Source organism: Glandiceps talaboti, chromosome 9, assembly GCF_964340395.1.
Source record: "Glandiceps talaboti chromosome 9, keGlaTala1.1, whole genome shotgun sequence".
NCBI classification, from domain to species: domain Eukaryota; kingdom Metazoa; phylum Hemichordata; class Enteropneusta; family Spengelidae; genus Glandiceps; species Glandiceps talaboti.
Window position 1 is genome coordinate 2,704,830 of NC_135557.1, and position 16,092 is coordinate 2,720,921.

The following is a 16,092-nucleotide window of genomic DNA, read 5'->3' on the forward strand; positions in this document are numbered from 1 at the left end:
TATGTACCTGTACATTACACATGGTTTTCTATCACCTCTATGTACCTGTACATTACACATGGTTTTCTATCACCTCTATGTACCTGTACATTACACATGGTTTTCTATCACCTCAATGTACCTGTACATTACACATGGTTTTCTATCACCTCAATGTACCTGTACATTACACATGGTTTTCTATCACCTCAATGTACCTGTACATTACACATGGTTTTCTATCACCTCTATGTACCTGTACATTACACATGGTTTTCTATCACCTCAATGTACCTGTACATTACACATGGTTTTCTATCACCTCTATGTACCTGTACATTACACATGGTTTTCTATCACCTCTATGTACCTGTACATTACACATGGTTTTCTATCACCTCAGTGTACCTGTACATTACACATGGTTTTCTATCACCTCTATGTACCTGTACATTACACATGGTTTTCTATCACCTCTATGTACCTGTACATTACACATGGTTTTCTATCACCTCTATGTACCTGTACATTACACATGGTTTTCTATCACCTCTATGTACCTGTACATTACACATAGTTTTCTATCACCTCTATGTACCTGTACATTACACATGGTTTTCTATCACCTCTATGTACCTGTACATTACACATAGTTTTCTATCACCTCTATGTACCTGTACATTACACATGGTTTTCTATCACCTCTATGTACCTGTACATTACACATGGTTGCCGGGCAACATTGAGTGGAAGTTACATACCTCACTTGAGGATCTTATTGGAAGGTTAAGTAATGTACACGTGATATACATATAGTGTATAGTATGCATATGATATACATATACATGTAATGTATAGTACACGTGATATACAATGTACATGTAGTGTATAGTAGTTAGTACACATGTGATATACATATAATGTATAGTGTATAGTACACATGTGATATACATATAATGTATAGTGTATAGTACACATGTGATATACATATAATGTATAGTGTATAGTACACATGTGATATACATGTAGTGTTTAGTACACATGTGATATACATGTAGTGTTTAGTACACATGTGATGTACATGTAGTGTCTTGTACACATGTGATATACATGTAGTGTATAGTACACATGTGATATAGTGTTTAGTACACATGTGATATACATGTAGTGTATAGTAGTTAGTACACATGTGATATACATGTAGTGTATAGTACACATGCGATATACATGTAGTGTTTAGTACACATGTGATATACATGTACGTGTAGTGTATAGTAGTTAGTACACATGTGATATACATGTAGTGTATAGTTAACATGGGTTTTGTATTTGTTGGAAGTGTAAGTGGTATAGTGTTATATAGTACGCATATGATAACTTTCCACTATACATGGAAGTACCGCATGAGTTCAGGTCTTATTTTTTTGGTTATTTAAAGGTCATTAGCAAAGGTGAAAGTGAAGGCCCAGGTGGTGTGACAGTTACTTTACAGAATAAAGGTATTGAGAGTACTGTTCAACAAGTGAAAACTGACATTGGTGGAAGGTAAGTAGGTTTTGTTTTTTTATATACACACAAACACACACACACAGATGCTACAGAAATCCATTCGAGTTTGGGACTACGTGACAGGGCTATGTTGCATGCTCTATATCACGTTGCTGTGGAACTGTGAAGGCCTTCCCAGTCAGTCCACAGGCTATCCCAGAGTCATCCAGGCCCGGCAAACATAGCACCTGCGGACTCTTTGTGAGTAATCGTCCCAGACTTCTTGAGTCATTACTCCAGGAGGAGTCATTACTCCAGGAGGTCTCCCCCCCCCCCCCCCCCCCCCCCCCCCAATTTGCACTCGTCTTGTGAGTGAGACATGGCTGAGTGATACAGTCTACCCATCGAGTCTGTAGAACACCCATCCTGGGTTTGGGTCGGTCACAGAAAAATCCCCTGTTTCCAGTGGGATTCGAACCCTTGACCTCCCGACTGCTAATCCTGTGCGCTAACCACTACGCCACAGGCAGCTGGTAGGTAAGTAGGAAATAGTCCAACCAGCTTGTCAAATTAATGCTATTGGTGGAAGGTTAGTAGGAATTTTAGTCCAACCAGGGTGTTAAATTTATGCTATTGGTGGAAGGTTAGTAGGAGTTTTAATCCAATCAGTGTGTCAAATTAATGCTATCCCATTGTACTGGGCCAGGTGATTGGCCACCTACACCATTCCAGCAATTTTCAAAAGTTGTTCAATTGACTGCATGAATTATTCCATGCTGTTTTCATTGAAAAATATACCAAAAATACATGTCTGTTATTATATGTATATCAATCCACTCTACACATGTACATGTATGTCAATCCACTCTGTAAATGTAATTCAATCCACTCTGTACATGTACGTAATTCAATCCACTCTGTACATGTACATGTATGTCAATCCACTATGTACATGTACATGTATGTCAATCCATTCTGTACATGTATGTCAATCCACTATGTACATGTACATGTATGTCAATCCACTCTGTACATGTATGTCAATCCACTATGTACATGTACATGTATGTCAATCCACTATGTACATGTACATGTATGTCAATCCATTCTGTACATGTACATGTATGTCAATCCACTCTGTACATGTATGTCAATCCACTCTGTACATGTATGTCAATCCACTCTGTACATGTATGTCAATCCTCTCTGTACATGTACATGTATGTCAATCCACTCTGTACATGTATGTCAATCCACTCTGTACATGTATGTCAATCCACTCTGTACATGTATGTCAATCCACTCTGTACATGTATGTCAATCCACTCTGTACATGTATGTCAATCCACTCTGTACATGTATGTCAATCCACTCTGTACATGTACATGTATATTAATCCACTCTGTACATGTATATGTATGTCAATCCACTCTGTACATGTACATGTATGTCAATCCACTCTGTACATGTATGGCAATCCACTCTGTACATGTACATGTCAATCCACTCTGTACATGTACATGTATATGTATGTCAATCCACTCTGTACATGTACATGTATGTCAATCCACTCTGTACATGTACATGTATGCCAATCCACTCTGTACATGTACATGTATGTCAATCCACTCTGTACATGTATATGTATGTCAATCCACTCTGTACATGTACATGTATGTCAATCCACTCTGTACATGTACATGTATGTCAATCCACTCTGTACATGTGCATGTATGTCAATCCACTCTGTACATGTATATGTATGTCAATCCACTCTGTACATGTACATGTCAATCCACTCTGTACATGTACATGTATGTCAATCCACTCTGTACATGTATATGTATGTCAATCCACTCTACATGTATATGTATGTCAATCCACTCTGTACATGTATATGTATGTCAATCCACTCTGTACATGTATATGTATGTCAATCCACTCTGTACATGTATATGTATGTCAATCCACTCTGTACATGTATATGTATGTCAATCCACTCTGTACATGTATATGTATGTCAATCCACTCTGTACATGTACATGTATGTCAATCCACTCTGTACATGTACATGTATGTCAATCCACTCTGTACATGTATGGCAATCCACTCTGTACATGTACATGTCAATCCACTCTGTACATGTATGTCAATCCACTCTGTACATGTATGTCAATCCACTCTGTACATGTATGTCAATCCACTCTGTACATGTATGTCAATCCACTCTGTACATGTACATGTATGTCAATCCACTCTGTACATGTATGTCAATCCACTCTGTACATGTATGTCAATCCACTCTGTACATGTATGTCAATCCACTCTGTACATGTACATGTATGTCAATCCACTCTGTACATGTACATGTCAATCCACTCTGTACATGTACATGTATGTCAATCCACTCTGTACATGTATGTCAATCCACTAAGTACATGTATGTCAATCCACTATGTACATGTATATGTATGTCAATCCACTCTGTACATGTATGTCAATCCACTCTGTACATGTATGTCAATCCACTCTGTACATGTATGTCAATCCATTCTGTACATGTATGTGTATGTCAATCCACTCTGTCAGTAAATGTATATCAGTCCACTGTCTGTACATGTATGTCAATCCATGTAAATTATTTTATGTTATAAAGTGTGCAACCTATCATTATGTTACGTCTATTAAGACTTGTACATGTATCTTGGACAAAACACAAGTGGTCTCATTACATGATAGTATTTGGCTAAATATTATTCTTGTGTTTGCCAATAGGTACACATTTAGTCCAGTATTGCCAGGAGATTATGTTGTAACAGCATCTCATCTTTTATGGTCCTTTGAGTCAGTAAGTACAATGCAGTATGTGTTGTAATGTTGTAAGTACAATGCAGTATGTGTTGTAATGTTGTAAGTACAATGCAGTATGTTATAATGTTGTAAGTACAATGTAGTATGTGTTATAATGTAAGTACAATGCAGTATGTGTTATAATGTTATAAGTACAATGCAGTATGTGTTATAATGTAAGTACAATGCAGTATGTGTTATAATGTTGTAAGTACAATGCAGTATGTGTTATAATGTTGTAAGAACAATGCAGTATGTGTTATAATGTAAGTACAATGCAGTATGTGTTATAATGTAAGTACAATGCAGTATGTTATAATGTTGTAAGTACAATGCAGTATGTGTTATAATGTTGTAAGTACAATGCAGTATGTTATAATGTTGTAAGTACAATGCAGTATGTGTTGTAATGTTGTAAGTACAATGCAGTATGTTATAATGTTGTAAGTACAATGCAGTATGTGTTATAATGTTGTAAGTACAATGCAGTATGTTATAATGTTGTAAGTACAATGCAGTATGTGTTGTAATGTTGTAAGTACAATGCAGTATGTGTTATAATGTTGTAAGTACAATGCAGTATGTGTTATAATGTTGTAAGTACAATGCAGTATGTGTTATAATGTTGTAAGTACAATGCAGTATGTGTTATAATGTTGTAAGTACAATGCAGTATGTGTTATAATGTTGTAAGTACAATGCAGTATGTTATAATGTTGTAAGTACAATGCAGTATGTGTTATAATGTTGTAAGTACAATGCAGTATGTGTTATAATGTTGTAAGTACAATGCAGTATGTTATAATGTTGTAAGTACAATGCAGTATGTTATAATGTAAGAACAATGCAGTATGTTATAATGTAAGTAAATAATAGAATGTTATCGTGTAAATAACAATGCAATATGTTATAGTATTGTAAATAAAGAATGTAATATGTTATTGTAAGTAAAAAATTCAATATGTTATTGTAAGTAAAAAATTCAATATGTTATTGTAAGTAAACAATGCAATATGTTCTAGTTTTGTAAATAAACAATACAGTCTTATACCTGTCATGCTGTAAATAAACATTTCAATGTGTTATTGTGTTGTACATTGTAACTAGACAATAGTATATGTTATAGTGTTTGTAATATCTCTACTGTACACTTGATATAGTCTTGGTACACTTGATATGGTCTTGGAACACTTGATATAGTCTTGGTACACTTGATATAGTCTTGGTACACTTGATATAGTCTTGGAACACTTGATATAGTCTTGGTACAGAATGATATAGTCTTGGTACACTTGATATAGTCTTGGTACACTTGATATAGACTTGGTACACTTGATACAGTCTTGGTATACTTGATATAGTCTTGGTACACTTGATATAGTCTTGGTACACTTGATATAGTCTTGGTATACTTGATATAGTCTTGGTACACTTGATATAGTCTTGGTACACTTGATATAGTCTTGGTACGCTTGATATAGTCTTGGTACACTTGATATAGTCTTGGTACACTTGATATAGTCTTGGTACAGAATGATATAGTCTTGGTACAGAATGATATAGTCTTGGTACACTTGATATAGTCTTGGTACACTTGATATAGTCTTGGTACAGAATGATATAGTCTTGGTACACTTGATATAGTCGTAGTACATTTGATATCGTCTTGGTACACTTGATATAGTCTTGGTACACTTGATATAGTCTTGGTACACTTGATATAGTCTTGGTACACTTGATATAGTCTTGGTACACTTGATATAGTCTTGGTACAGAATGATATAGTCTTGGTACACTTGATATAGTCTTGGTACAGAATGATATAGTCTTGGTACAGAATGATATAGTCTTGGTACACTTGATATAGTCTTGGTACACTTGATATAGTCTTAGTACATTTGATATTGTCTTGGTACACTTGATATAGTCTTGGTACAGAATGATATAGTCTTGGTACAGAATGATATAGTCTTGGTACACTTGATATAGTCTTGGTACACTTGATATAGTCTTAGTACATTTGATATTGTCTTGGTACACTTGATATAGTCTTGGTACAGAATGATATAGTTTTGGTACAGAATGATATAGTCTTGGTACACTTGATATAGTCTTAGTACATTTGATATCGTCTTGGTACACTTGATATAGTCTTGGTACACTTGATATAGTCTTGGTACAGAATGATATAGTCTTGGTACACTTGATATAGTCTTGGCACACTTAATATAGTCTTGGTACACTTGATATAGTCTTGGTACAGAATGATATAGTCTTGGTACACTTTATATAGTCTTGGTACACTTAATATAGTCTTGGTACACTTGATATAGTCTTGGTACAGAATGATATGGTCTTGGTACAGAATGATATAGTCTTGGTACACTTGATATAGTCTTGGTACACTTAATATAGTCTTGGTACACTTGATATAGCCTTGTACAGAATGATATGGTCTTGGTACAGAATGATATAGTCTTGGTACACTTGATGTAGTCTTGGTACAGAATGATATAGTCTTGGTACACTTGATATAGTCTTGGTACAGAATGATATAGTCTTGGTACACTTGATACAGTCTTGGTACAGAATGATATAGTCTTGGTACACTTGATATAGTCTTGGTACAGAATGATATGGTCTTGGTACAGAATGATATAGTCTTGGTACACTTGATATAGTCTTGGTACAGAATGATATAGTCTTGGTACACTTGATACAGTCTTGGTACAGAATGATATAGTCTTGGTACAGAATGATATAGTCTTGGTACAGAATGATATAGTCTTGGTACAGAATGATATAGTCTTGGTACAGAATGATATAGTCTTGGTACAGAATGATAAAGTCTTGGTACAGAATGATATAGTCTTGGTACACTTGATATAGTCTTGGTACAGAATGATATAGTCTTGGTACACTTGATATAGTCTTGGTACAGAATGATATAGTCTTGGTACAGAATGATATAGTCTTGGTACAGAATGATATAGTCTTGGTACACTTAATATAGTCTTGGTACAGAATGATATAGTCTTGGTACACTTGATATAGTCTTGGTACACTTGATATAGTCTTGGTACAGAATGATATAGTCTTGGTACAGGATGATATAGTCTTGGTACACTTGATATAGCCTTGGTACAGAATGATATAGTCTTGGTACACTTGATATAGTCTTGGTACAGAATGATATAGTCTTGGTACAGAATGATATAGTCTTGGTACACTTAATATAGTCTTGGTACAGAATGATATAGTCTTGGTACACTTAATATAGTCTTGGTACAGAATGATATAGTCTTGGTACACTTTATATTGTCTTGGTACAGAATGATATAGTCTTGGTACACTTGATATAGTCTTGGTACACTTGATATAGTCTTAGTACAGAATGATATAGTCTTGGTACAGAATGATATTGTCTTGGTACACTTGATATAGTTTTGGAATACTTGATATAGTCTTGGTACACTTTATATAGTCTTGGTACACTTTATATAGTCTTGGTACAGAATGATATAGTCTTGGTACACTTGATATAGTCTTGCTACACTTGATACAGTCTTGGTACAGAATGATATAGTCTTGGTACACTTGATATAGTCTTGGTACAGAATGATATAGTCTTGGTACAGAATGATATAGTCTTGGTACACTTGATATAGTCTTGGTACACTTGATATAGTCTTAGTACATTTGATATCGTCTTAGTACACTTGATATAGTCTTGGTACAGAATGATATAGTCTTGGTACACTTGATATAGTCTTGGTACACTTAATATAGTCTTGGTACACTTGATATAGTCTTGGTACAGAATGATATAGTCTTGGTACAGAATGATATAGTTTTGGTACAGAATGATATAGTCTTGGTACACTTGATATAGTCTTAGTACGTTTGATATCGTCTTGGTACACTTGATATAGTCTTGGTACAGAATGATATAGTCTTGGTACAGAATGATATAGTCTTGGTACACTTGATATAGTCTTGGTACACTTGATATAGTCTTAGTACATTTGATATTGTCTTGGTACACTTGATATAGTCTTGGTACAGAATGATATAGTCTTGGTACAGAATGATATAGTCTTGGTACACTTGATATAGTCTTGGTACACTTGATATAGTCTTAGTACATTTGATATTGTCTTGGTACACTTGATATAGTCTTGGTACAGAATGATATAGTTTTGGTACAGAATGATATAGTTTTGGTACAGAATGATATAGTCTTAGTACATTTGATATCGTCTTGGTACACTTGATATAGTCTTGGTACACTTGATATAGTCTTGGTACAGAATGATATAGTCTTGGTACACTTGATATAGTCTTGGCACACTTAATATAGTCTTGGTACACTTGATATAGTCTTGGTACAGAATGATATAGTCTTGGTACACTTTATATAGTCTTGGTACACTTAATATAGTCTTGGTACACTTGATATAGTCTTGGTACAGAATGATATGGTCTTGGTACAGAATGATATAGTCTTGGTACACTTGATATAGTCTTGGTACACTTAATATAGTCTTGGTACACTTGATATAGTCTTGGTACAGAATGATATAGTCTTGGTACACTTGATATAGTCTTGGTACAGAATGATATAGTCTTGGTACACTTGATACAGTCTTGGTACAGAATGATATAGTCTTGGTACACTTGATATAGTCTTGGTACATAATGATATGGTCTTGGTACAGAATGATATAGTCTTGGTACACTTGATATAGTCTTGGTACAGAATGATATAGTCTTGGTACACTTGATACAGTCTTGGTACAGAATGATATAGTCTTGGTACAGAATGATATAGTCTTGGTACAGAATGATATAGTCTTGGTACAGAATGATATAGTCTTGGTACAGAATGATATAGTCTTGGTACAGGATGATAAAGTCTTGGTACAGAATGATATAGTCTTGGTACACTTGATATAGTCTTGGTACAGAATGATATAGTCTTGGTACACTTGATATAGTCTTGGTACAGAATGATATAGTCTTGGTACAGAATGATATAGTCTTGGTACAGAATGATATAGTCTTGGTACACTTAATATAGTCTTGGTACAGAATGATATAGTCTTGGTACACTTGATATAGTCTTGGTACACTTGATATAGTCTTGGTACAGAATGATATAGTCTTGGTACAGGATGATATAGTCTTGGTACACTTGATATAGCCTTGGTACAGAATGATATAGTCTTGGTACACTTGATATAGTCTTGGTACAGAATGATATAGTCTTGGTACAGAATGATATAGTCTTGGTACACTTAATATAGTCTTGGTACAGAATGATATAGTCTTGGTACACTTAATATAGTCTTGGTACAGAATGATATAGTCTTGGTACACTTGATATTGTCTTGGTACAGAATGATATAGTCTTGGTACACTTGATATAGTCTTGGTACACTTGATATAGTCTTAGTACAGAATGATATAGTCTTGGTACAGAATGATATTGTCTTGGTACACTTGATATAGTTTTGGAACACTTGATATAGTCTTGGTACACTTTATATAGTCTTGGTACACTTTATATAGTCTTGGTACAGAATGATATAGTCTTGGTACACTTGATATAGTCTTGCTACACTTGATACAGTCTTGGTACAGAATGATATAGTCTTGGTACACTTGATATAGTCTTGGTACAGAATGATATAGTCTTGGTACAGAATGATATAGTCTTGGTACACTTGATATAGTCTTGGTACACTTGATATAGTATTAGTACATTTGATATCGTCTTAGTACACTTGATATAGTCTTGGTACAGAATGATATAGTCTTGGTACACTTGATATAGTCTTGGTACACTTAATATAGTCTTGGTACACTTGATATAGTCTTGGTACAGAATGATATAGTCTTGGTACAGAATGATATAGTTTTGGTACAGAATGATATAGTCTTGGTACACTTGATATAGTCTTAGTACGTTTGATATCGTCTTGGTACACTTGATATAGTCTTGGTACACTTGATATAGTCTTGGTACAGAATGATATAGTCTTGGTACACTTGATATAGTCTTGGTACACTTAATATAGTCTTGGTACACTTGATATAGTCTTGGTACAGAATGATATAGTCTTGGTACAGAATGATATAGTCTTGGTACACTTGATATAGTCTTGGTACACTTGATATAGTCTTGGTACAGAATGATATAGTCTTGGTACACTTGATATAGTCTTGGTACACTTGATATAGTCTTGGTACAGAATGATATAGTCTTGGTACACTTGATATAGTCTTGGTACACTTGATATAGTCTTGGTACAGAATGATATAGTCTTGGTACACTTGATATAGTCTTGGTACACTTGATATAGTCTTGGTACAGAATGATATAGTCTTGGTACACTTGATATAGTCTTGGTACACTTAATATAGTCTTGGTACACTTGATATAGTCTTGGTACAGAATGATATAGTCTTGGTACAGAATGATAAAGTCTTGGTACAGAATGATATAGTCTTGGTACAGAATGATATAGTCTTGGTACAGAATGATATAGTCTTGGTACAGAATGATATAGTCTTGGTACACTTGATATAGTCTTGCTACACTTGATATAGTCTTGGTACAGAATGATATAGTCTTGGTACACTTGATGTAGTCTTGGTACAGAATGATATAGTCTTGGTACAGAATGATATAGTCTTGGTACACTTGATATAGTCTTGGTACAGAATGATATCGTCTTGGTACACTTAATATAGTCTTGGTATACTTGATATAGTCTTGGTACAAAATGATATAGTCTTGGTACACTTAATATAGTCTTGGTACACTTGATATAGTCTTGGTACATGTAATATATAGTCTTGGTACAGAATGATATAGTCTTGGTACTCTTGATATAGTCTTGGTATACTTGATATAGTCTTGGTACAGAATGATATAGTCTTGGTACAGAATGATATAGTCTTGGTACACTTGATATAGTCTTGATACACTTAATATAGTCTTGGTACAGAATGATATAGTCTTGATACACTTGATATAGTCTTGGTACAGAATGATATAGTCTTGGTACAGAATGATATAGTCTTGGTACAGAATGATATAGTCTTGGTACACTTAATATAGTCTTGGTACACTTGATATAGTCTTGGTATACTTGATATAGTCTTGGTACACTTGATATAGTCTTGGTACACTTGTTATAGTCTTGGTACACTTGATATAGTCTTGGTACACTTGATATAGTCTTGGTACACTTGATATAGTCTTGATACACTTGATATAGTCTTGGTACAGAATGATATAGTCTTGGTATACTTGATATAGTCTTGGTACAGAATGATATAGTCTTGGTACAGAATGATATAGTCTTGGTACACTTGATATAGTCTTGGTACACTTGATATAGTCTTGGTACAGAATGATATAGTCTTGGTATACTTGATATAGTCTTGGTACAGAATGATATAGTCTTGGTACAGAATGATATAGTCTTGGTATACTTGATATAGTCTTGGTACAGAATGATATAGTCTTGGTACACTTAATATAGTCTTGATACACTTGATATAGTCTTGGTACAGAATGATATAGTCTTGGTATACTTGATATAGTCTTGGTACAGAATGATATAGTCTTGGTATACTTGATATAGTCTTGGTACAGAATGATATAGTCTTGGTATACTTGATATAGTCTTGGTACAGAATGATATAGTCTTGGTACAGAATGATATAGTCTTGGTATACTTGATATAGTCTTGGTACAGAATGATATAGTCTTGATACACTTGATATAGTCTTGGTACAGAATGATATAGTCTTGGTATACTTGATATAGTCTTGGTACAGAATGATATAGTCTTGGTATACTTGATATAGTCTTGGTACAGAATGATATAGTCTTGGTACAGAATAATATAGTCTTGGTACAGAATGATATAGTCTTGGTACAGAATGATATAGTCTTGGTACAGAATGATATAGTCTTGGTACACTTAATATAGTCTTGATACACTTGATATAGTCTTGGTACAGAATGATATAGTCTTGGTATACTTGATATAGTCTTGGTACACTTAATATAGTCTTGGTACACTTGATATAGTCTTGGTACACTTGATATAGTCTTGGTACAGAATGATATAGTCTTGGTATACTTGATATAGTCTTGGTACAGAATGATATAGTCTTGGTACAGAATGATATAGTCTTGGTATACTTGATATAGTCTTGGTACAGAATGATATAGTCTTGGTACACTTAATATAGTCTTGATACACTTGATATAGTCTTGGTACAGAATGATATAGTCTTGATACACTTGATATAGTCTTGATACACTTAATATAGTCTTGGTACAGAATGATATAGTCTTGGTACACTTGATATAGTCTTGATACAGAATGATATAGTCTTGATACACTTGATATAGTCTTGGTACAGAATGATATAGTCTTGGTATACTTGATATAGTCTTGGTACAGAATGATATAGTCTTGGTACACTTAATATAGTCTTGATACAATTGATATAGTCTTGGTACAGAATGATATAGTCTTGGTATACTTGATATAGTCTTGGTACAGAATGATATAGTCTTGGTACACTTAATATAGTCTTGGTACACTTGATATAGTCTTGGTACACTTAATATAGTCTTGATACACTTGATATAGTCTTGGTACAGAATGATATAGTCTTGGTACAGAATGATATAGTCTTGGTACACTTGATATAGTCTTGGTACACTTGATATAGTCTTGGTACAGAATGATATAGTCTTGGTACACTTGATATAGTCTTGGTACAGAATGATATAGTCTTGGTACAGAATGATATAGTCTTGATACACTTGATATAGTCTTGGTACAGAATGATATAGTCTTGATACACTTAATATAGTCTTGATACACTTGATATAGTCTTGGTACAGAATGATATAGTCTTGATACACTTAATATAGTCTTGGTACACTTGATATAGTCTTGATACACTTGATATAGTCTTGGTACAGAATGATATAGTCTTGGTACACTTGATATAGTCTTGGTACACTTGATAATTATAGTCTAAGCTATTGTATGGTAATTGTGAGTTGATTTATTACTAGGCAACAGCTAAATACACAGTCACCAAGGGGAATGGTAACCTAGGTGATAAGTTGGTTGTCAGTGGTTACGATGTGACTGGTGAAGTGAAGAGTGAAGGAGAACCAATACAAGGTGTTGCTTTTCTCCTTTTTTCCAAAAAAATCACAAAACAGGTAAGGCATGTATTATTATTTTACACAGATGTTCTGTCCATAAATATTGTCATTGTGAAAGATACATTTCTAATCCAATTATTTCAAATAGACACAGCTCATCTTCATCAGTGGGTCTCCAGTTCTGCCCAAGAAATTAGGTTCTGTTACACTTTAAATACTGAAGACAGCAGTTATTGTTATGCAAATAGTGCTCTTGTCTTTCATCCAGCTATTATATATATACCTGTTATATGTTGGTGTAGTATACTATATAGTCACAAACTAGGAAAGGAATGTATATATACAGGTACAGGTATAATATATACTCACAAAACAGATGTATATATTACACTCACTATTGCTTTCAGTGTCACATGTCTTATTTAGATGTTACATGTCTTACTTCTCGTGAGTAGTGACAGCTCAGGGTAAAGGCTTGCTAGAACAAACTCACTACCATTAGTAGTAGGATCAGTAGATGTTTACACTCACAGCATAATGTGTTAATTTGGGCAAATAGTGAGTTTGTTCTAGCAAGCTACTAATTAATGCAAAGCTGATAAACTCAGATAAGACATTGATATCAGGTAGGAAATAGAAAAAAACAGTAAGAGGAAACAGTATTTAAAACTTTATTTGAAATATACAGAGAATAGTATTAGAAATCCGGAAAATCGCGAGTACAAAATTGATTATTTGACCTTTGCCCTGTGGTGACAGCTTAAATCTCAGTGCCTTCATTTAGGCACTGTTAATACATGTACATGTAGTTTCTGTTTTAGGACTGTTATTGTAAGGACTGTAACACTTTTAGGACTGTAATTGTAAGGACTGTAACACTTTTAGGACTGTTATTGTAAGGACTGTAACACTTTTAGGACTGTTATTGTAAGGACTGTAACACTTTTAGGACTGTTATTGTAAGGACTGTAACACTTTTAGGACTGTTATTGTAAGGACTGTAACACTTTCAGGACTGTTATTGTAAGGACTGTAACACTTTCAGGACTGTTATTGTAAGGACTGTAACACTTTTAGGACTGTTATTGTAAGGACTGTAACACTTTTAGGACTGTAATTGTAAGGACTGTAACACTTTCAGGACTGTTATTGTAAGGACTGTAACACTTTCAGGACTGTTATTGTAAGGACTGTAACACTTTTAGGACTGTTATTGTAAGGACTGTAACACTTTCAGGACTGTTATTGTAAGGACTGTAACACTTTCAGGACTGTTATTGTAAGGACTGTAACACTTTCAGGACTGTTATTGTAAGGACTGTAACACTTTCAGGACTGTTATTCTAAAACTTTATGGACTAATTTTAACATTTTATGTTTGTTTAAGGACTAATTTGATCACTTTAATGATTTAAGTTGTTATAAATGTTATTATTTTCAGGATATACAGGGGTGTGATTTCAATGCAGTCAAGGGTTTCCAAAGTGCAGACCTAAACTCACTTCTTTGTAATGTAGAATCTGATAAGAATGGAAAATTTGTCTTTCCAAGTTTACCCTCTGGAGACTACTGGCTGGTAAGATTTTGACTGTATTCATACTTAGAATGCTAAGAATAATTTGGTTTACTGCTGTAAATGATATGTAGGATTAATCTGTATATGGGTATAGATTATATGATGTATAGGATTAATCTGTATTTAAACATAGATTATATTATGCATATGGGTACCATTCAATTTCAAGTGTCTACTTCACATTATCAATGATAAGCTTTGTAATGAGACATTGACATTTGACCTTGGCAAACATTTTCAAGGTGAAATGATCAAAATATTTCTTTCTACTTTAACTCAAGAATTTAGAAGTAAACAAAGGTGCCATTGAAATGTATATACCCCAAAGGTCACCTTTCTTTTTATACATTCATCTTGACCTTTGACTTTGATCTCCATATTCAAGTCAAATAGCAAATTGGTCAATTATTTGTATCTAGAGGCACCATTCAATTGTGCACAATAAGTTTACCATAAAACAGACAAGCAGGGGACTATGTTGTATATAATACAAGTGTTTTGGATCATTTTGTTGGTATTGATTCAACATCTTAATAGGGACAGATAACTTGAATGTCTTTACACTTCAACATTTGTTTTGTTATACAAAGGTTTAGGGTACATGCACATGTACTCATGAATAACTCACATTAACTAATAATATATCAAATAAGGACAGTTGTCTTGACCTATACTTAGCTATATATCATCTATACTTAGCTATATATCATCTATACTTAGCTATACTTAGCTATATATCATTTATACTTAGCTATACTTAGCTATATATCATTTATACTTAGCTATACTTAGCTATATATCATTTATACTTAGCTATACTTAGCTATATATCATTTATACTTAGCTATACTTAGCTATATATCATTTATATTTAGCTATACTTAGCTATATATCATTTATACTTAGCTATATATCATTTATACTTAGCTATACTTAGCTATATATCATCTATACTTAGCTATATATCATCTATACTTAGCTATATATCATC

General features: G+C 33.8%; 1 protein-coding gene across 1 annotated transcript in view; it reads left to right on the forward strand.

Annotated features, from left to right (window-relative positions):
• LOC144439716 (BOS complex subunit NOMO1-like) overlaps positions 1 to 16,092 on the forward strand; it is a 90,735-nt gene that overhangs the window by 21,174 nt on the left and 53,469 nt on the right. Inside the window, exons 5-8 of the mRNA XM_078128949.1 lie at positions 1,418 to 1,524; positions 4,243 to 4,315; positions 13,430 to 13,582; positions 14,967 to 15,101. Coding sequence (XP_077985075.1) covers positions 1,418 to 1,524; positions 4,243 to 4,315; positions 13,430 to 13,582; positions 14,967 to 15,101 — 468 coding nt within the window. The remainder of the gene's footprint in view (positions 1 to 1,417; positions 1,525 to 4,242; positions 4,316 to 13,429; positions 13,583 to 14,966; positions 15,102 to 16,092) is intronic.